Here is a 21,905-nt window from a genome sequence, read left to right as displayed (position 1 = left end):
TTTTCCTCACTTGCCTACTTTGAATTATTGCTCTTTCCTCTAAGCTGTTTGTTTATATCTGTGTTATAAATAAGCAACTAATCGTGTATTACCTTGTGACATCACTTTTATTGCTGTCTTAGGGCAGTGTTGTGTTTTAGGGCAGTGGGTTTTTTTCTCCTTTTATGTTTTCATACATTATCTCCCTCAGTCTGTAGGTGCTCCATAAAAATGAATATTTAGGTTTAGTCATCATATGGATTTTTAAGTCAGATATGGATGGAAAGATCTATAAATATACGTAGAAAAATTCTTAGGAATCTACAAAAAAGCTACTAAAACTAATAACAAAGTTACAGGATCCAAGATTAATAGGCAAAAATCGTGTTTTTATATAGTAGCAATAAACGATTGGAAATAGAATTTTAAAAACCATTCCACTTATAATAGCATAAAAATACTTAGGAATAAAGTTAGTAAAAGAAAAGGAGGACTTGTACATTGGAAACGTCAAGATACTGCTGAGAGAAATTAAAGGAAACCTAAATAAGTGGAGAAATAGGTTCTGTTTGTGAGTTAGAAGACCCAATACCGTTAAGACAGTAGTTTTTCCAGACTGATTTATAGATTCAACACAATCCCAATCAGAATCTCAACAGGTTTTTTGTAGAATTTGACAAGCTGGTTCTAAAATTTACACAGAAAAGCAAACATATAGAGTAGGTTTCAAAACCATCTTGAAAAAGAACTGCAAAGTTGGAGAACTGACACTGTCTGATTTCAGGACTTCACTAGGAAGCTGCTGTAGCAGCAGGTGTGGTCCTGATCTATGGACAGGCATATGCATCAATGGGACAGAGTAGAGTCCAGAAATAGATGCACAAATACATGGTCAATTGATTCTCAACAAGGAGAAAGGAAGAAGAAAATATAGGAGAAAATATTTGTGGGCTGGAGTTGGGCAAAAATTTCTTAGCTAGGACACAACAAGCATGAGCTGTTAAAGAAGAGAAATAGTAAACTGACCTCAAAATTTTAGATTTCTGTTCTTCAATAAACACTGAAAGAAAATGACAGAACAACCATAGACTGTGAGAAGATACTTGCAAAACACATAACCAGGGACTTGTATCCAGACCATGCAAAGAACTCCCCAAACTCAATAAATAAAACAACCCAGTAAAAAATGAAGTGAAACTGTTCTGTAAGATACTGTAACGGTGGATACATGTCGTCATTATACATTTGTCAAAACCTATAGGTTGTACAACACAAAGAGTGAACTTTAATGTATTAGAGAACTCTCTCTACTTTCTGCCCAGTTTTTCTGTGACTCTAACAAAGTTTTTTTTTAAATTAATTAATTTTATTTATTTTTGGCTGTTTGGTCTTCGTTGCCGTGTGCGAGCTTTCTCTAGTTGCGGGGAGCAGGGGCTACTCTTCGTTGTGGTGTGCGGGCTTCTCATTGTGGTGGCTTCTCTTGTTGCGGAGCACGGGCTTTAGGTGCGTGGGCTTCAGTAGTTGCAGCACGCGGGCTCTAGAGTGCAGGCTCAGTAGCTGTGGTGCACCGGCTTAGTTGCTCTGCAGCATGTGGAATCTTCCCAGACCAGGGATCGAACGCGTGTCCCCTGCATTGGCAGGTGGATTCCCAACCACTGCGCCACCAGGGAAGCCCCTACGATTGCCTTTTTTAGGTGAGACATTCCTTTGTTGGATGTCACTAAATGTCCACAGCACTTCTAGTCGTGGGGTCACTAAAACCACGGCTGCACGTTGTCAAGTGCCTCGGCTTGTGGGGGAAGGTAACCAGCTGGGCAGATAACGCAGCTCTAGGGTGTTGGATCAAGAGGGCAGGAGTTGGAGTCAGAAAACCTGTATTCAGATATTGTCTCTGCCTCTGACTAGCTCTGCAGTCTTCAGTGTAACTCAGCCCCTCCGAGGCTGGGTTTCCTCGTCTGAGCAGCGGGCCCGTTGGACTAGATGCCCTGTCTCCCTCAGTTCTTGCCTCTGCAGTGAAGGGTAGTACGGCGTCAGGACGGCTGTCACTGACAGGGGTCTGGTGTATTTGGTGCTGCTCCCGAGAAGCAGATGTTTACGTGGCTGGATTCTGCTGTGTTACAGGTCCAGCTTGTTGGTTTAGACGAAGAGAGTTCGGAGTTTATTTGCCGGAACACCTTCGACCATCCGTACCCCACCACAAAGCTCATGTGGATCCCTGACACAAAAGGCGTCTATCCAGACCTGCTGGCGACGAGCGGCGACTATCTCCGCGTGTGGAGGGTAAGCGGGTGCTGGACGGGCCTCCTCAGAGTCAGCTGCTCGTAGCAGCGTGGACTCTCGGAGAACAGGCCGGGGCTGGAGGCCAGATCACTGCAGCCAGGAGAACAAGTGGGAGCGGGTCTGGACCGAGCTTGTTTGGCTCAGCAGATTTCCTAGTGAGTCCAGCCAAGATTCCTTCAAGTCCTGCTGCCGGCTGCAGTCGGCCTGGAAGCTCAAGGCTCAGTGACCGTGATGTAAGCACGAGGGCCTGCCTTCTGCAGGGGTGGGGACACCGGCGGCCTCTTATTCTATTTACAGCCAGGATATTTTTGAGTAAATGAAACAAAATCCAGGCCGCTGCTTCTAGTGCAGCGTGGGAGTGGATCCTGGAGCCTCCCCTCCCCTCTGCCGAGCCGTCACCATGGCCTCTCCTGGAGCTGGAGGTGTGGCGTCCAGCCAGGCAGGGTACAGATGCTCTGGTTTGGGCAGAGTGAGAAGACCCCTCGTCTAGAAGGATTTGGGGGTGAAAGTTTGGGGAACAAAGCAGGGCAGAGGAGAAAGCTTGGAAAGAGGTAGCATTCAAGTAGTTCCCCTGGTTTTTATTACTCTATGATAAAAATGTCCCCCATTAAGACATTTAAATGTCTTAAATTTACTAAGATATCGAATAAAAGAGGCTTTACAGATTTTTTGTGAAGATAAGACTGGCTGAGTTTTTAAAAATTATTGTTCCTTCAGGTTGGTGAAACAGAGACCAGGCTGGAATGTTTGCTCAACAATAACAAGAACTCGGATTTCTGTGCTCCTCTGACCTCCTTTGACTGGAACGAGGTGGACCCTTATCTTTTAGGTAAGGGAGTGAGGGAGGGTGTATTCCGGTGTGAAGAAGCAAAGATACGTTTTCTCAGATACAACACTGGGCCAGTTTTTAACCAGGGCCCTGAGGTCCGTGCAACATCCTGAAATGGGGCCGAGTGGGGAAGAGGCTAAATATGGAATGTGGTTATTAATTCCTCCCATGGAGTTGAGCTTCCCATGTGTGCATGTCTTGTCTCTCCAGGCAGAGTCCAAGGCCCTGGGGTGAGGATGGAGTACGTGACTCTTTTGGGCTCTCCCTCCCTGTACTCAAGAAGTGTTTGCAGTGCGTTGTCTCCTGGGCTGAACAGATGAATAGGCACAAGGAGAGAAGCTGGCGTGGGAACTTCACCCCCGTCAGCCGCTGACTTGCACTGGTTGTTTCCAGGTACCTCCAGCATTGACACGACGTGTACCATATGGGGGCTGGAGACCGGGCAGGTGTTGGGGCGAGTGAATCTTGTGTCCGGCCATGTGAAGACCCAGCTGATTGCCCATGACAAAGAGGTACTGATGCTGGTGCGCAGCTGCTTTCTGTGCCTTCGGTGTGAAGTCAGGCTGTTCTCTCCTTGTTTTGTAAATGACGTGGAAAATCATAATGCTGACGTCGTCTTGTCTAAATTGAAAATAGTAATGTGTCAGAACAGTGGAAAACAGCACTGTTATAAATGAGTGTATTTTTTTTTTTGGCTGGTGTAAACATTCTGTAGTCTGTTGTTTTTCTTTTTGTGCCAGAGATTGCTGGGTTTTAATAATGAGATCTCTTATAGACAAACTTGGACTTGATGTGATTAAAAAATAATCTTAGAGTAACACTTATCTTGAAATATATTTACTTTTTTGGGAGCAGGGAGTCAAGAAGAGGGAAAATTTCCTGGCAGACAAAATGAAATCATTAATTTTTCTCTAAACTTGTTTTATGAAATTCTAGTATGTTCACTTAATGCTTATACTTTTAATACTATTTGGAATTGAATATGGTTTATTTTGATGGTGATGTTTCTCCTGTGTTTATTGGAAGAGCCAAAAGAAGCTATCTGTAATTGTGTTAACAAAGCGTTCTTCTGAGTGACTTTGTAAAATGGTCATAAATCTTTAACTGCCAGAGCCGCTGCATGCTGGTCCTCTACCAGAAAAATTACAGGACGTTTCCTGTGGGTAGTGTTTTCTTTTCTATCGTACCCTGCACAGTGAGGATTGTTAATATCTGTACCGATAAAAGGGATGCCTTGACATTAGGTGAGAAACTTGAGGTTGTCCACAGAATGGAAAGTTGGTGACCAGATTATCATTCTTAGTGAGAGGTTGTTCTTTGGCTTTCTGTGCTCCCAACAGTAAGATCTGTTACAAATCTGCTGGACTTGGCTGCCATAAGCCAAGGGGCGAAGGAAGAGTTTGTCCTGCCGAGAAGATCAGTATAAGGCGGTTCTGGGAGCCCTCTTGGCATCAAGTGGAACAGGTTGCTGCATTTTGGTTCTGTGACAGCTTAGCCTGCTGTTCTCTGTCAGGGTCCGACCCAGAAACCTAGAGCTACTTTAAATATTTAAACTGAGGGGATTTAATGAGGAGATTGCTTACACAGACGATGGTAAAGCTGAGAAGCCACACCGGAGCTGCAGTGAGGTAATGTAGACAATGGGAGCAGCGATCTCAACAGCAAACGGGCCCTGGACCAGCACCCCGGCCTCGAAGAAATGAATCTCAGGGTGGTTGTTCTGAGAGAAACATGACGCCTCCTGGCACCTTAGATTTTTCTCAGCCCACCTCTCTCTGTTGAAGTAAAGACTTGCCAGGAGGTTCTCGTTGCTACTGGCGGATTGGTGTAGAGGAGGGTAACATATATCTGGGAGTTGTTTCCCTCCCTTGGCTTATGATGAAATACACTGGTGGAGCACAGAAGAAGAGGCAGTCAGAGCTGAGCTTTACACACTCGGCCATATTGCCTGTGGGAACCTTATTGCTTAGTGGTGCTGCCATGGTGTCCCTGTCCCTGCGAGTTACTGGGAGCCAACCCTGGGTGCACATATGGATAAACACACCCGAGGCCTAAGGTAGCTGGTCAGTGTTGGACAGAGCCTTGATCTTCAGGCCTCCTGTGATGACCAGCCCAGTTCCCTGTTGAACCACTCCTAATTCCTACTACAGAAAGAGAAGTGTAATTTCTTCATAGTCAGCCAGAGGAAAAGGAAGTTATGAGGTTGAATAGAAACAGATGCTTGTTTGTCAGTGTCGCTTAGTAGGTAGAACCTCCAGAAGGCTGGAGTCACGGTACTGAGTGAGAGATTCCACTCGTGTCTCCCCAGAAGTCAGCTGTTATTGTCCTTGGCCCCAGAAGATGGGTTTTGTTTGGCATTTTGTTTTCCTTTTTCAGATTCTCTCTCTCCGCTTGTCTGGCTCTGGCTTTGTCTGTCTCTCTTTGTCCCTTTCTTTCTCTGAAGCTCTCTGTTGCTCTCTGCCTCTGTTTTCTCATAGACATTAGCAGAGTGCAATGTTTGCAGCAAGTAATAAGTGCAGAAAACAATGATTCAAAACCTAAATTGAGGGCTTCCCTGGTGGCGCAGTGGTTGAGAATCTGCCTGCTAATGCAGGGGACACGGGTTCGGGCCCTGGTCTGGGAAGATCCCACATGCCGCGGAGCAACTAAGCCCGTGAGCCACAACTACTGAGCCTGCGCGTCTGGAGCCTGTGCTCCACAACAAGAGAGGCCGCGATACTGGGAGGCCCGTGCATCGCGATGAAGAGTGGCCCCCGCTTGCCGCAATTAGAGAAAGCCCTCGCACAGAAACGAAGACCCAAGACAGCCATAAAAATAAAGAAATAAATAAATATTTAAAAAAAAAAAAAAAAAACCTAAATTGATTCACTTATGAACACAAGCCAACTAGGAGAAGAGATAGTGTGTCCTAGGACAAGAGAGCGGTATTAAACCTCTTTGTAAGTATAGGAACACCTGAGCCTCCCGAGATTCAAAACTGCTGTTACCTTTTTCTCGCAAATGAGTCTCAGGTCCAGGTTTCTCAGCAGAACCGTGGCTGCTTCCACCTAGCAAATCGATGATCTTGGCCTTAATGTGCTCATGGATTTGCCTCTGATCACACACAAATGAAAGCCACGAAGGCCCAGGAAATAAATGTCTCCATCTTGTAACAGGGTGGCAGGAGACAGCCACTGGCTCTGGCTTCACTGAGCGTGTCCAAGCCTACAGAATACTTGCTCAGAGCTACTTGTGCTCTGCCGGTCAGCAGGGTATGTGCTCTTTGTTTTATCACGGGAGGTGGAGGAAGAGTCCTTGGAAAGCAGGAAGTGAGAAGAAGCCCGCCAGTTTCCAGAGCAGAATGACCTTCACTCTTTGGAAAGTCACTGATGTTAGCACTCTCAGGTCCCAGTCCTCACAGGCGCTGTTTGGCTTTGTTTACCTCCTTCTGGGTCATGAGCAAGGGTTTAGATGAACTAGGGATAGCAGATTTCCCTGTTACAGGAAAGGGTGGTGACGGACCTGAATCCGACTGATGCTTCTTATTCACCAACAGGTCTATGATATTGCATTTAGCCGGGCCGGGGGTGGCAGGGACATGTTTGCCTCTGTGGGTGCTGATGGCTCGGTGCGGATGTTTGACCTCCGTCATCTAGAACACAGCACCATCATTTATGAAGACCCACAGCATCACCCACTGCTTCGCCTCTGCTGGAACAAGCAGGACCCCAACTACCTAGCCACCATGGCCATGGACGGAATGGAGGTGAGAGCCCCGCTTGAGGCTGACATAGGCCCTGCCACTCAGCTCCGGCTCCGCTTACTTACTGTATCTAGAAGAGTGGTTCTCAACTGGTCGCCATTGTCTCCTCAGAGGATTTTTGGAACTATCTGGAGACATTTTTGGTTGTCCCACCTTCGGGGGTGGGAGGGGGAGGGGCGGTGCTCCTGGTGTCTGGTGGGCGGAGGTCAGGGTTGCTGCTGCACGGCCTGTGGCGCACAGGACCGCTCCGCACAGCGCAGAGTTACCGACCCGAAATGTCAGGAGTGCTGAAACTGAGAGAACCTGATCTAGGACAAGGACCGTGTGTTAAGCACTTTTACTACTTGGAGAGTTGGAGTCGGAGCCATGAAAAGCAGTATCTAAAGAGTAAACCAAATCATACGTGCTTATGGTGCCGAGTAAAGACACAGGCAGATTTCCCCTCTGTAGTCTGGACAGATTCTGCCAGCTTCAGTGAACAGATGTGGAAGTGGCAACTCTGTAGCCTGTTATTTGATAAAAGCAGTAAATTGTGGGTGGAGATGATGCAGTGATTAATTTTATTTTGATGAAACCAGTACCTTGGGCTGCTTACCTTTCAACTTTTGCTTCGGGGGTTGGGGGAGAGGGCTTCCATGCTGCCCAGCTGAGCACGCACAGAATCCTTAGCACAGGCACCTAATAGGACTTGGTGGATTATTCAAATTCGTGTTACTTACTCCGACTTCTCCCCTGCAGCCTAAAGGCCCTGAGCTGCTTATGACACAGACTAGAAACTAGCTGTGCCTTTTTTTTCTTTTTCCTCAATCCTGTAGCTACTTTGGGGACCGAGACCCTCTGTCTCTAAGAGTCTTTAAATCTACAAATGAACAAGTTAAACAATTTTTTTTTCTCTCTTGTGTAGTGCCTTGTTTTTTCTGTCACACCCTGAAGTTTCTGGGCCTCTTTCTTGTTATTTCTGCAGGTAGTGATTCTGGACGTTCGAGTTCCCTGCACGCCTGTCGCCAGGTTAAACAACCACCGAGCATGTGTCAATGGCATTGCTTGGGCCCCACATTCATCCTGCCACATCTGTACTGCAGGTAATTACTGGCAGGGGGCGATGGGGAGGGAGCGGTAAGGAGATCTTCCTCTTGTCTCCTTAGAATTGTAATCCTTACTGTATTCCAAGGATAGTTTGAGAGGTTTACACAGAGTAACTCCATTGAGAGCCTCCCTATGCTTGTGAAATTGAAGCAGTCCAGATTTCCAGATGCTACTGTACCCTCAGTGATGTCAGAGCATCTGTATAGTACTCACATCGTGTACCCGTTATAGGCTTGTGCCAAGTACTGTGCGCCTCTGAAATCTAGGTCGGCACAGAGCACTCGTCCAGGAACTTGAAGGAGGGGGCAGTCTCTCTTGGATGTAACTGACTCTTTGGGCCTGTCGCCTGGGAGATGCCAAAAGCACGTGCCCCCTGCACTGAGCTCTGGGTGCATGGAAGGGCCTGCACAGCCTGCCCGGGTCAGTGGTGTGTGACGTGTAGTTCCCGTTTCTCCATTTGCCAGACCCAAAAGAGTACCCCTTAAAAATACGCTGGCCGTTGGTGTGCTTGTATTCTAGAAACAATACCTGCTATTAAAAATTCAACAACAACAACAAAAAAAAAATTCAACAATACAGAGATGTAAAAAAAACGGAAGGTGAACGTCGTCTTCTCTCCTTCCTTTCCCGTTTCCACTTCAGCCCCACTTTGTATAGGTGACACCTCTCACAACGGTCGGTGTGTCTCCTTCCAGACCTTTTTAGGTGGATCCATGCATACACATCCCTCCCATGTGAATACCTGTCCCTTTATTTTACAGACAGGATTCCACTCTAGCCCCATAATGTTCTGCTCCTTATCTTTTTCAGAGCCTTGGGTTTCCTTCTAACATACTTTTCCCCTCCTCACAAATCAGTAGCATCCTCCTTTCCTTGTTCATTATGGAGCCAGAGGAGCAATGTAGTTTGGTGGTTTTCTGCCATTTTAGCATGAATGCGAAAGGCATGAAGCTCTTCCTGTTTGGGGCCCTCTGCTCATGCCTGTCCGTCTCATTGTGGAGCAGTTGAAGCCCAACGCCGTCCTGCGTGCCTCATGTTGTGGCCTGACTTCTTCACTGTTGCTCGCTTTTTCCCAGGAGTGTGGCTAGGGAAGGGCAGGAGGAGAAAAAAGAAAGAAAGGAGAACAGTATCAGCCCACCCAGCAGAAGCCCACCTTCGGCTCCCAGTGGCTGCCTTTGCAGACCTGCTGCTGCCCTGGGTGCCGCAACCGCCCTGTGTCCTTCCAGTGGCAAGAGCTGGTGCTGAAGAGCGCGCTCAGTTGAGCGTCGAGGAAAAGGCACTTAGTGCTTTAGAGGTGCCGAGTGTTTAAAACAACTGCCCAGATCTCTTGATGCGGATAGTCCTGGGAAGGGCATCTCTCACCCGTGCCCAGGTTATGCGGCCTCTGAGGGTTTGGTTTATTCAGGAGAGAGACAGGCTTTCACGTCGTGATGGGTGATGGGACTAGGGGACACTGTGGTGTGGAAGGTCATTGCCCTTTTTTCCCCTCTCTTAAATTAAGAACTTATTATTTTGATCGTAAAAGTAACATGACCACCACGTTGCACATCACTTAGGAACTAGAGAAAAGTAAACATAAGTCATAACCTTGCGGTCCTAATGGTACCACTGGTCTCATTTTGATATGTTTCTTTCCAGTCACTTTTCATGTGCTTATCTGTCTTTTTAAGGTGCTTTCCTTCTTTCTGGTATTTCCCAGGGCCCTTATCTTGGGCACATGTCCCCACAGCACTTTATCTCATTATCTGTATAACACCTCATTGATGTATAAATGTCCATAAGATGGAGGGAAAAGAATCCCATTAAATAATTGAATCGTCAGAGAGGGATCTTTAATCACTCAAGTACTTTAAGTGGCTGAAAATGACATGTTTGGGGATCGTTTTTATCCCATCCCTTCTTCCTTTCCTGATGCCTGCCTCAGATGAGATGAGGTGCCCATCCAAGTCCCTTCCGCCATCCTAGCTCTACTGTGGTGAATGGGTCAGAGGCAGCGGCCTTGCTTTGCGTCCGGGCTCTGCCGCTCACTGCTGCATAGCTCTGTGGTTTGGGGCATGTGCCTTAACATTTCCTCATTTATAAAATGGGGGCTTGCAGTAAAACCTCCCTCACTGGGGTTTTGGTGAGTGAATGCTTTGTAAACTGTGATCCCCGCTCAGGTGCAGGGGTCATGATCCTCACTGCCTGAGTTGTGACCTTGCCTGCTGGCTCTCTGTGTCCCTAGCGGATGACCATCAGGCTCTCATCTGGGACATCCAGCAAATGCCCCGGGCCATCGAGGACCCTATCCTGGCCTACACAGCCGAGGGAGAGATCAACAACGTGCAGTGGGCGTCGACTCAGCCCGACTGGATTGCCATCTGCTACAACAACTGCCTGGAGATACTCAGAGTGTAGTGTCGGTGGCGCCGTGCCCACGAGGCAGGGGCTTGTGTGTTTCCCGCCTCTGTCCCACCCCCAAAGTAAGAAGAAACATGTTTCCGGTGGCCAGTACGTCTTTCATTGCTTTGCACCCACTGTTCCCAGAAGCTGCTCTAGGAGTTCCCGGCCAGCCACCCCACCGCTCTCTGGGCCGGACTCAGTGCTGTGTGGCGCCTCCTCAGCCCAGGGCTGAGTTTTAAGATTTTCTCTCTTCTCCTCATCTCCGTTGGTTCCTCAATTAAAAATTTCCGTATATTTGTTTGTCAGCCGTTGTGTTAATGAGCATTGTGGGCACCGGCTCTGTTTGTATTCATCTGTCCCAGACGTCTCTGTCTGCTGCTGCCCGGGGCAGCTATCTGTCCGTGTCCATGTGAGCACTTAGGTGGGAACAAACGCCAGTTCAAAGTTGTCTTTCTCTCTGTTATCAGTGTCTTTAACAAACTTCAACTTTGTATATTTTTTATCTATCAGGCTAATTTTTTTACGAAAAGAATTTTACTCCCTGGTCTCTTCCTTTGTTTCATAGCCCTCCCTGTTAGCACCTTCCTCTCTTCCCTCCCTGCCTGGATCTGGCCCCAGGCCCTTGACCCCATGAGCAGTTTGCCTTCTTGAATCACTGCCTGAGCGGAACATACCTGACCTGGAGTCCCAAACCGCCTCGGTGCTCGGAAGTCAGCCAGCTCTCACACCTTGCTCAGCCTGGCTCTTCTCAAGGGCATTCTGGGCTCCGAAACAGACATGTGACTCCTTCTGTTACTCCCTGAAGTACCCCTGTCCAGCCCCCCGGGACCTCCTGGGCACATGTAGTACCCCTGTCCAGCCCCCTGGGACCTCCTGGGCACATGTAGTACCCCTGTCCAGACCCCCGGGACCTCCTGGGCACGTGTTGGTGCTGAGCTAGCCAGGCTGATTGGGGCGCCTGACTGAGGGGAACAGTGGCAGGAAAGCTGAGCTTAGAGCATGTTTCCAGTACCTAGTTTAAGAGTCTGTTTTTCCCTCCAGATATAAGCCCCCAGCCATTCTCTTTCATGTCTTGAATGATAGGCAAGAATGAAGTATAAGCTGAACTTCAGTATCTCTGTTTCTTTAGTTTACTGTGACTGACAGTATATTGGCCACTCTTTGGATAGAGTGCTCTGAGGTGAGAGAGCCCTGCTTGACAGGTGCACAATCTGAGCACCTAGCCTGAACAGGATCTCCTTTAGAGTGTGGGAGACTGTCAGCTCTTGCAAAGGATGGACCAATAGGTTGTGGTGATCCCAGGCCATCAATTATATAGAGAGCAAGAAAAGCTTCAGAGACTCAGGGTCAGCCAGTTCAGAACTCCACGAACCCCTGTCAGCCACCCTGACCCCAGTTTAGGTTCTGAGCAGTACAGGATTGTAGGCTGTGGGTGTCTGTTTCCGTTATATGAACGAGTTCTGTGGAGGGGGCTTGTGTGTGATTCCGGTGGTAGGTGAATCCTTGGGCAGGCAGAGTTGGGGACATGCTCAGAGTCAGGGCGGGGGCTGGCGGGGGGAGTTTGCCGCGCTCTGCCAAGTGCCGGAAGGTTTCTGAGACCCTCTGAGTTGAGCGTCCGAGAGTAGGAGAGAAGCAGACCTTGAGGCCAATGGTTTTGTCCAGTTCTCATCTGATTTTGAGAAACAAAGCAGTTAGCTTTGTTCTTCTGGGCACTTAAACTCTCTTGGTTGAGTCCTCCTTTTCAGAAGCAGATGTATTTGTATCCCCAAAGTCATAGCTCTTTGCTTTAATACACGGGGACTTGTCCCAAAGAAAAAGGCTCTTTTTTTCAGTCAGGGTATTTCCCCTTCTCCCTTTATGCTTTGTTCTGAGGCTCTTTGGCTGGCCGTCTGCTTGAGGTCATCATCTCTCCTGCACTTACCACCAGATTTGCACTGTATCATTCGGAGATGTAAAGCGAACAGTTCTTGGTCAGAACCCTCCTCTGCTTGTTATTGTGTTTGATGGTTCCAGGGTCCTTCCCTCAAGGGTAGCAAGTCTAAATTGAATGTCACTTGCTCTAGGAGGCCATCAGTTCCTTCCTGTGGAAAAGGGTCTGAAATGGAGGTCTAGTGGTAGAGGGGGCTGGTCCTGCTGGGGCAGGGCTTAACTACACTGAGTTCTGAGTTAAGATTCCTTTCCTGATCTGCACTTTCATGGTCTGAGTGGTGAGAAGATTTTTCCACTCTAACTTGAAAATAATCTGGAGAAAAAAAATTAGTTAATAAGAATAGGGATATATTTGGATAAAGTTGCTATTTACTGTGGAAACCAACAACTTTGAATGTTTTTTTCCCTTGCCCTGCAGACTCCCAGCCTTGTCACCCTCCTTAGGCCCTGCAGTGTGGTCTGGTCCTCTTCCTTTCAACATCCCACCTGGGCCCAGGTGAGACTCCCCAGTCCCCCCCAAGCAGACACAGACACACAGTAGCTGGCATGCTGGGATTTTCAAGTCCCGGCTCCCTCACCCTCCCTTTATGCCATGGGCCAGATGGCCTTATGGCTGAGGAGGGGATTTCTGTAGTCTCAGGATTTAGAAAGCCTCTTAGTCAGCCACGCTACAGGAAGCAGAGATCTGTTGTAGTTTCAAAAGCAAGTGTTTGTTTAATTTGTTTAGGTTCTCAGATGGCCAGCCAGCGAGAATAGGTTGGGAGGCTCTGCCTCTGCTCTCCTTGAACATGAGAAGAGCCACTGCCGGGACTGCACTGGAAAGGGTGCCGCAGCACCTCTGGGCTCTGGCTCTCTGGGCGGTGGCCCTTTGACATGCTCCTGGCCCCCTGAACCACAGCCGCCTTTGTTTTCCTTGTCTGCTCTGAGGGGAGGGGGGTGCTGAATAAATGAGGCCTCAGGTTCCCCATCAGAGAGCTGGTGAATGGATCCAAGTCCTTCAAGAGCTTGGGTTGTTTACACCCAGGAGAGTCAGAAGCCTGTCTTTCCAGGGAGGAACCAGGCTGAAAGATGAGGACTTGAAGAAGGAAGATATTTGATAACCAGGTGAGAATTTCTTATCAGAACCAGGATCGGCTCTCAGAGAACTGGTTAAGAAACAGAAAACATGAAGACTCCAACGAGTTTTTGATGACAGGTGTGGCTGAAATTTTAGGAGGAGATTTAGGATGTGGGAGAAAAGCAGTGGTAACAAAGGAGAAAATATTAGAGGGCAGTAAAGGTCTGAGCTGGGGAAGCATTCAGACTGTCTGTCATGTGGCCGTGGAGTGAGACCTTGCTCTTGGCCTGTGTCAGCCTTCCTGGACTGTTCATCAGGTGCCTGTGATGCGGGGTAACTGGGGACAGGGTGACAGGGGGACCCCTTCCTGCTGCAGTTCAGCCCTAGTGTCGTTTGGTGGTAGAAACTTGCAGGAGTGGGAGTCCCTCGATCATTCCAGACCATGGTTCTTCTTGGCTGTAGGTTTGTGGAGAGCAGAAGCAGAGGTTGTAAACAGTCATGCTGACTTTCCCCCCTCCCTTTTCTCTTTTCCCTTCCTCTTTACCTTCCCACTCCCTTTCCACTGTAGAACTTTGTCCCTGCTGCCACCTGGGCCTTGAATTCCTAGGCTATAAGGTGTGCAGGAGCTGCAGGGTCTACCAACCACGGGAGGCCAGCCTAGTAACTTCCCTCCACCGTCCCCAGCTCCTTTGACTGCCTGACTTGGGAGAAGGGAGACCATTAAAGTAGAAGCCCCAAAGCAGCCTCTCCCCTTTCCTGTCTGTGCTCCAGGATGAGGAGGAAGGGTCATGCTCGGCACTGAATTTGGGTTTTCTCTGGGAGGAAAGCTGAGCTGAGCAGTCACTGTGAACCCTGGGCCAGGCTCTCCAAGAATTGCCATCCCTGCACTGGCTCGGCCAGCTACTCAGTGTTGCAGAGCCTCGGCCTCTTTTCCCACCGTTGTCATTGCTGCTGGTGGTCAAAGTCAAATGTGTGGCCACATGGGATGGGCCAGCTCCTCTCAGGCTACTTCCTGGATGTGATTTTTTAAGTATAGAAACATGCAGGTGCCTTCCCAAGAGGCTTGGACTGGTGTATCAAGCCAGAAACAGATCAGCTAATCAAAGTATAAACTCAAGAGGAAGGAGGATGCTGGCAGTCTGTGTAAGAGCTGGAAAACTTACAAGTACTGGCCTTTGGGAAAACCCAGTGAATAAGAACGTGTGATACCTGCTATTTAAAAGAATGTTCTCGCCTTGGGTTGATTGTGGTGATACAGTGTGTTATGAAACTTGTGGAGCTAAAGCTTTGACTTGCTTGAGTCGAATATGGATCATTTGATATGGTTCCTGTGTATTTGATGACCCCTCTGTCAGTGACTTTCCATCCTTCCTCCCCCGAGCGTGAATTTGTAGCATGATTGTACAAATCTCTATGTAGAGAAAATGGAGATTCCTTGTTCTCTGAAGTGTTAAGCGCTAGCCAATCCATTTCTGTCCCCTTTAGCCTAGTGTGTCTGAACTTAATTTCCTGTTATATATTTAAAGTTTTCCTCTACATTATAGGTTTTGTGGCATCCCACGGTCAGGTGGAGAGGAAGCTGCCCCTTGCAGAACTGTACTGTAACCATTTTTTTAAAAAAACGTTATTTTCACAGGATTGATTATACACAGGGCTTGTAAAAAATTTTTTAACACTGTGCTGTGAAACCATGATGGTAAATCTCCATTGAAGTCTACTTCAAAGGTACCTGAAAGTGGAGTGTTATATCTATGATTTTATTTCTTGCTTCCTGAGTATATTAAACCTAATTTTCACCCTTTCATTCTGTTTCAGCCTCCTGTATAAGAAGTACCGTATTTTCTGCCCATCATACTTTGTAATAAAACTTGAACATGTATAGATTGACTGAATTTCTTCTTGTGATGAATTCAGTTCTTCCCATTCTGCCACTGTGGTCATGTTCCAGAGACACTGGCTGGGGGATTAGACCTCCACCCCAGCCCATCACACTATCTGATGGCCTAATTCATCACCTTTAACAAAATACAGACCACCTACTCTCTGCTGGGGGCCATGACCCTCAGGTTGCTCACAGTCAACCAGAAGAGACATCTACATAAAGAAGTACCGGCAATGTTGTGCAGCAATGGGTGTGTTCAGGTTTCCTGGTGGCCCTGAGGAGGAGGTGATCACCTGTGTCCGGGTGGGAGCCAGAGGGGGTCAGGGAAAACTTCACAAGACGAAGGATGCTTGAACGGGGTTTTTTTTGTTGTTTTTTTTAACATTTTTATTGGAGTATAATTGCTTTACAATGGTGTGTTAGTTTCTGCTGTATAACAAAGTGAATCAGCTATACACATACATATATCCCCATATCACCTCCCTCTTGCGTCTCCCTCCCACCCTTCCTATCCCACCCCTCTAGGTGGTCACAAAGCACCAAGCTGATCTCCCTGTGCTATGCGGCTGCTTCCCACTAGCTATCTATTTTACATTTGGTAGTGTATACATGTCCATGCCACTCTCTCACTTCGTCCCAGCTTACCCTCCCCCCTCCTGTGTCCTCAAGTCCATTCTCTAGGTCTGCGTCTTTATTCCTGTCCTGCCCCTAGGTTCTTCAGAACCTTTTTTTTTTTTTCTTTTTTAGATTCCATATATATGTGTTAGCATACGGTATTTGCTTTTCTCTTTCTGACTTACTTCACTCTGTATGACAGACTCTAGGTCCATCCACCTCACTACAAATAACTCAATTTCGTTTCTTTTTATGGCTGAGTAATAAATATTCCATTGTATATATGTGCCACATCTTCTTTATCCATTCACCTGTCAATGGACACTTAGGTTGCTTCCATGTCCTGGCTATTGTAAATAGAGCTGCAATGAACATTGTGGTACATGACTCTTTTTGAATTATGGTTTTCTCAGGGTATATGCCCAGTAGTGGGATTGCTGGGTTGTATGGTAGTTCTATTTTTAGTTTTTTAAGGAACCTCCATACCGTTCTCCATAGTGGCTGTATCAATTTACATTCCCACCAACAGAGCAAGAGGGTTCCCTTTTCTCCACACCCTCTCCGGCATTTGTTGTTTGTACATTTTCTGATGATGCCCATTCTAACTGGTGTGAGGCGATACCTCATTGTAGTTTTGATTTGCATTTCTCTAATGATTAGTGATGTTGAGCAGCTTTTCATGTGCTTCTTGGCCATCTGTGTGTCGTCTTTGGAGAAATGTCTATTTAGGTCTTCTGCCCATTTTTTGATTGGGTTGTTTGTTTTTTTAATGTTGAGCTGCATGAGCTGTTTATATATTTTGGAGATTAATCCTTTGTCTGTTGATTCATTTGCAAATATTTTCTCCCATTCTGAGCATTGTCTTTTCGTCTTGTTTGTAGTTTCCTTTGCTGTGCAAAAGCTTTTAAGTTTCATTAGGTCCCATTTGTTTATTTTTGTTTTTATTTCGCTTTCTCTAGGAGGTGGGTCAAAAAGGATCTTGCTGTGATTTATGTCATAGAGTGTTCTGCCTATGTTTTCCTCTAAAGAGTTCTATAGCGTCTGGCCTTACATTTAGGTCTTTAATCCATTTTGAGTTTATTTTTGTGTATGGTGTTAGGGAGTGTTCTAATTTCATTCTTTTACATGTAGCTGTCCAGTTTTCCCAGCACCACTTATTGAAGAGGCTGTCTTTTCTCCATTGTATATTCTTGCCTCCTTTATCAAAAATAAGTTGACCATATGTGCGTGGGTTTTATCTCTGGGCTTTCTATCGTGTTCCATTGATCTATATTTCTGTTTTTGTGCCAGTACCATACTGTCTTGATGACTGTAGCTTTGTAGTGTATGAACTGGGTTTTGAAGGCTGAGTTGGAGTTTTCTAGGAGTAAAGAAAGACATTTAAGGCAGAGAGAACATCTATGTATAAATCTATAGAGGCAAGAAGAATATGGTTCTATTCAGAGAATGATAAGGTGATGTGGGGTTTTGTATGGGGAGTGGTGGGAAGTGGGTCTAGAGAGGAGAGCAGGAGCAGGTGGTCTTGTGCTTTGTAGAAAGTTTAGACCTTACTCCTGTACGAGACTTTGGAAAATTTACACAGAGGGAAGTCATGCTCAGTTCTGCATTTTAGGAGGCAGTGAAGAAAATGCCTCTGAGTGGGGGTGAGACAAGGAGTCACCTCACCTATTAAAATAGTCAACATAAGAAAAAGCAAAAGCCTGAACTAAGGCAGGAGCAGCAGGGAAGGAGAGGGCAGGGCACAACTGAAGAGATTTAAGGGACAGACTAATCAGGATTCAGTAATCTATTGGCTGTGAAGGCTGACCAAGAAATGATAACTCCCACGTCCCCTGGGTGAGGACATCTGGCTCTGATGGCTGACTAGAATTTCCAAGTCCAAGCTGGTTTCCCGAGCCTGTACCCCAATGTGATAGGATGGAGGAGTTCTATCCCACTGCTATTCAAATGCTAGATGCTAGATGAATTCTCCCTCTGTTTATTTTTATTTTCATTCTGTGCTCTTGTTGAGCCATTTCAAGGGAAAAGAAGAAAGAAATTTTGATTGGTTCAGTGAGCCAGTATTTAGTAAGTGCTTTCCACTTTAGTCACGTCATTCAACCTAACTGCAAGGAATGTATTTTTCCTGTGTGCCTAGGAAGAGGAAATAAAGTAATGTCTCCACCACACCATGAAATTAGCAAGAGTATCTGGAATAGTAACGAGTGTGGTTCTATTCATTGAGAGCCGTTAGTACTAGACGACACCTGTTCAAACCTAGTAGAATGATGCCTTCAGCCAGTCTTTAGAATCCAAGGTTCATTGTAAGTTAAAAATTTCAGGGACTTCCCTTGTGGTGCAGTGGTTGAGAATCCGCCTGCCAATGCAGGGGGCACGGGTTCGAGCCCTGGTCCTGGTAGATCCCTCATGCCGTGGAGCAACTAAGCCCCTGTGCCTCAACTACTGAGCCTGTGCTCTAGAACCCGTGCTCTGCAACAAGAGAAGCCACTGCAATGAGAAGCCCGCGCACTGCAATGAAGAGTAGCCCCTGCTCACAGCAACTAGAGAAAACCCGTGCGTAGCAGCGAGACCCAAAGCAGCCAAAACAAACAAACAAAAGAAAATTTCAATGATCTTGACAGCCAGGTCTCTAGAGACGGTTCAGTCACCTATGAATTCATTTTGAGACATGAATATTAGCTCAGACTGAGAAAGTAAAAATCTGCCCTGCCATTCATCACAGATAAACGGACACAGATAAAACCAGCTGCAAAGTTAACAGGAAACAATATTTCTCCCAAGCACACACTGCAACTTATCAGATAGTAATTCCCTTCTCTGGGTGACTTTTAAAAATTCACTAAGAAACTGTTCTCTAAAATCAGACTGGGAATTCCCTGGTGGTCCAGCGATGAGTCCGTGCTTCCACTGCAGGGTTCAATCCCTGGTCGAGGAACTAAGATCCCGCGTGCCACGTGGTGTGGCCAAAAATAAATAAATAAATAAAATAAAATCACAGACTGTCGGAAAGTTTCCTGTTTGAAATTATGTCAGTGAGAATGAAGTCTTACAGTCTTGCTTGGAGAATCTAAGTTGCTTTGACAGAAAAGCAGCCTTGATGTCCAACCCAGGTGTAGAACTTCAGAGCAGGGCTTTCTGAACACAACATTCCACATTTAACATTGTAGTTTTCAAGGAAACTGAACCTTGGGTCCACTTTGCAGTCCAGAGCTGATGTTGACCCTCTTTTCATATAGCTCTGTATTCCTCTGAGTATATCAAACTCTGTTTCATTGAAATTTCACCTAACCTCCACTCATTCCCGTAATTCTATAATAGCGATCTTTTCCTTTAGTGAGACACTCCACCATCCCTCTGGTGTGCAGTTTGCCTTGTTGCAGTGAGTTGATAGCCTGACATTGCTGGACTACAGGTTTGCCCAGGTGGGTTTAGGCTGATTGGACCAGGACTATCTCAAACTTTGTTTTGGCCTCTACTCTTATTCGTGATTATAAATTTCCTTCATTTGCTTTTTGCTACTTGAAGTAACATTTATGTTAAGCTATATTCTTATTTATTATTATTATTATTTTTAATATTTTTTTTAAAAAAATTTTTGGCTGTGTTGGGTCTTCGTTGATGTGCGTGGGCTTTAGCTGCGGTGAGTCGGGGCTACTCTTTGTTGCGGTGCGCGGGCTTCTCATCGCGGTGGCTTCTCTTGTTGTGGAGCACGGGCTCTAGGCACGCGGGCTTCAGTAGTTGTGGCACGCGGGCTCAGTAGTTGTGGCTCGCCAGCTTAGTTGCTCCGCAGCATGTGGGATCTTCCCTGACCAGGGCTCGAACCCCTCTCCCCTGCATTGGCAGGCGGATTCTTAACCACTGCGCCACCAGGAAAGCCCCTAAGCTATATTTTTAAATTACAAAAAGTAATACTCTATATGAATAGCTAGCAAGCACATGAAAAGATGATCAACATCACTAGTCATTTGGGAAATAGAAATCAAAACCACAATGAGAAAAAACAAACAAACAAAACCACAATGAAATACCACTTCATGCACACTAGGATGACAACAGCTAGAGTCAAAAAGAGATGATAACAAGTTTTGGCAAGGATGTGGAGAAATTGGAACCCTCACGCATTACTGGTAGGGGTGTAAACAATGCAACCATTTTGGAAAACATTCTGGCAGTTCCTCAAAAGATCAAATAGAGTTACTGTATGACTCACCAATTCCACTCCTAGGCATATACCCAAGAGAAATGAAAATATATGTCTACGCAAAAACCTGTATGTGAACGTTCATGACAGCATTATTCAGAATGGTCAAAAGGTGGAAAAAACCCAAATGTCCATCAACTGATGAATGGATAAATAAAAAGTGGTATATTCATGCAATGGAACATTAGTTAACAACATGGATGAACCCTGAAAACATTATGCTAAATGAAAGAAGCCAGTTGAAAGAACCACATACTGTATGATTCCATTCATATGAAATGTCCAGAATAGGCAAACCCATAGAGACAGAAGTAAATTGGTGGTTGCCTAGGACTGGGGGAACTGGGGAAAATGGGGAGTAACTGCTAATGGGTACTTCCTTTTGGGAGTGATGAAAATGTAAAATTTTGGTGATGGCTGCACAAATCTGAATATACTAAAAAACACTGTACACTTTAAATTGGTGATTTGTATGATATTTAAATTACATGTCAGTAAAGTTTTTGTTAAAAAAAAAAAAAAGCTGTACTGGGCACAGGAGTACAGTCCTGCTCTCAAAGAATTTAATATCATGGCAGAGACAAACATTTTGATATTAAAAAAGTAAGTGTTAAAGTACAGACATGTATGAAGGGTTATGTGAACACACAGAATAGGGCATCTGAACCCAAACGGAGAATTTGGAGATGTTTTCCTCTGGTGGGAAATGATGCCTGAGCTGAATATTGAAGGAAGGACAAAAATTAGCCAGAAGTGAGGTAGAACAGCAAAGACACAGGTTTGTGCTTAATACAAGAATTGGGAGAAGCAGTAGGAGCAATCTGTTGTTTCTACATAATCTGCAAAGTACAAGGAGGAGAGTGCCCAGCCCAAGTAGCTTCGATAATAAAAAATAATAAATTAACAATTCATAAGTGCACTATTAGTTACAGCTAAAAACTCAAAGAAGGACTCTTAGGACGGCTTTAACCAAGGAGGGGACAGCTGAACTGGGTCTTGAAGCATGATGAAGATTTTATCACTGAGACAGTGAAGTTCACTCCAAGCAGATAGGGGCAAAGAGGTGATAAAGAACTTGTATTCAGAGTACAGTGAGTATAATTCCCTCCAACTGGACTGTAGTGTCAGGACATGAGACCAGAAAAATGAGTAGATCTGAGATTATGAAGGTTCTTACATAATAATAACTAAAAAATAACATAAAACCTATGCCTGTGTATTTTATCCGTTATCCCATTTAATCGTAGCAAGGCCATTCTACAGGTGAGAAAACTGAAATATAGGAAAGTAAAGGAACTTGCCCAAGGTTACACTAGTAAGTGTAACAACCGGGGTTTGAACCCACCAGTTCAGACCAGAGGCCACAAACTTAACCTGCTCTCTATCTAACACACCAAGTTTTTGGATTTAATCTCACCAACATGGGGAGCCACTGGAAAGTTGTTCACAGTTGCTTTGTTTCTTCTATACCTTCTCCTCCTAATGCCATCAGTTTTCTCTTCTGGGAGAGCAGAGGGAAAATGCAGAGGGGAATTAGGCTCCAGGAAATTCTTCTGATCATTCTCCCCCTCCAGGATGGCAAGCGTCTCTTGGATTTAGGGACTTCATCACTATGATCGCTGCTGCTATTTACATAAGATTTTATTACTTTAAAGCTCCAAGAGCTTTTTTCAACCCTCTTATGTTGGTAAAGCAAGTAGGAGCATCCTTATTTACAGATATCGAAGAGGAAGTTCAGAGAGACTAAATGATTGGATAAATCACGTCTCTGGGCGGCGATTTCCCTACCTTAAAGTGAAGTGATTGAACTACCTATTTCTTTGCAACAACAAAACATTTATCATTCTAGGCCTGCTTAGAATTGGGAAGTCATTCTGAAGCAAAATCAGTTTCATAACTCAGATGTATCTCTACTAGATCATT

At 45.8% G+C, this 21,905-nt stretch overlaps 1 protein-coding gene and 1 long non-coding RNA gene across 5 annotated transcripts in view; one reads left to right on the top strand and one right to left on the bottom strand.

Annotated features, from left to right (window-relative positions):
- Window positions 1–15,163, top strand: part of DCAF7 (DDB1 and CUL4 associated factor 7) — a 26,545-nt gene extending 11,382 nt beyond the window's left edge. The window contains exons 2-9 of one of the 4 annotated variants that reach the window (XR_014257862.1): window positions 2,101–2,259; window positions 2,977–3,088; window positions 3,482–3,600; window positions 6,624–6,833; window positions 7,795–7,912; window positions 10,141–10,378; window positions 12,646–12,723; window positions 15,100–15,163. Coding sequence is in view for 1 of the 4 variants with exons in the window: in XM_082443174.1 (XP_082299300.1) it covers window positions 2,101–2,259; window positions 2,977–3,088; window positions 3,482–3,600; window positions 6,624–6,833; window positions 7,795–7,912; window positions 10,141–10,313 (891 nt within the window). In the remaining 3 variants the exon portion in view is untranslated. Of the gene's footprint in view, window positions 1–2,100; window positions 2,260–2,976; window positions 3,089–3,481; window positions 3,601–6,623; window positions 6,834–7,794; window positions 7,913–10,140; window positions 10,593–12,645 lie in introns of those variants that run through there. The other 3 variants (XR_014257861.1, XR_014257863.1, XM_082443174.1) reach the window with 3 other exon arrangements.
- Window positions 15,040–21,905, bottom strand: LOC309651001. Its single transcript, XR_014257884.1, has 2 exons — window positions 21,400–21,905; window positions 15,040–17,141 (listed from the first exon to the last, which is right to left on the bottom strand). It is a non-coding gene; the product is annotated as an uncharacterized lncRNA (long non-coding RNA).

The sequence above is a fragment of the Balaenoptera physalus genome (genome assembly GCF_965194825.1).
Source record: "Balaenoptera physalus genome assembly, chromosome: 20".
Lineage (NCBI taxonomy): Eukaryota > Metazoa > Chordata > Mammalia > Artiodactyla > Balaenopteridae > Balaenoptera > Balaenoptera physalus.
Note: the sequence above shows the minus strand (reverse complement) of the source record. Positions and strands in the feature narration are given on the sequence as shown.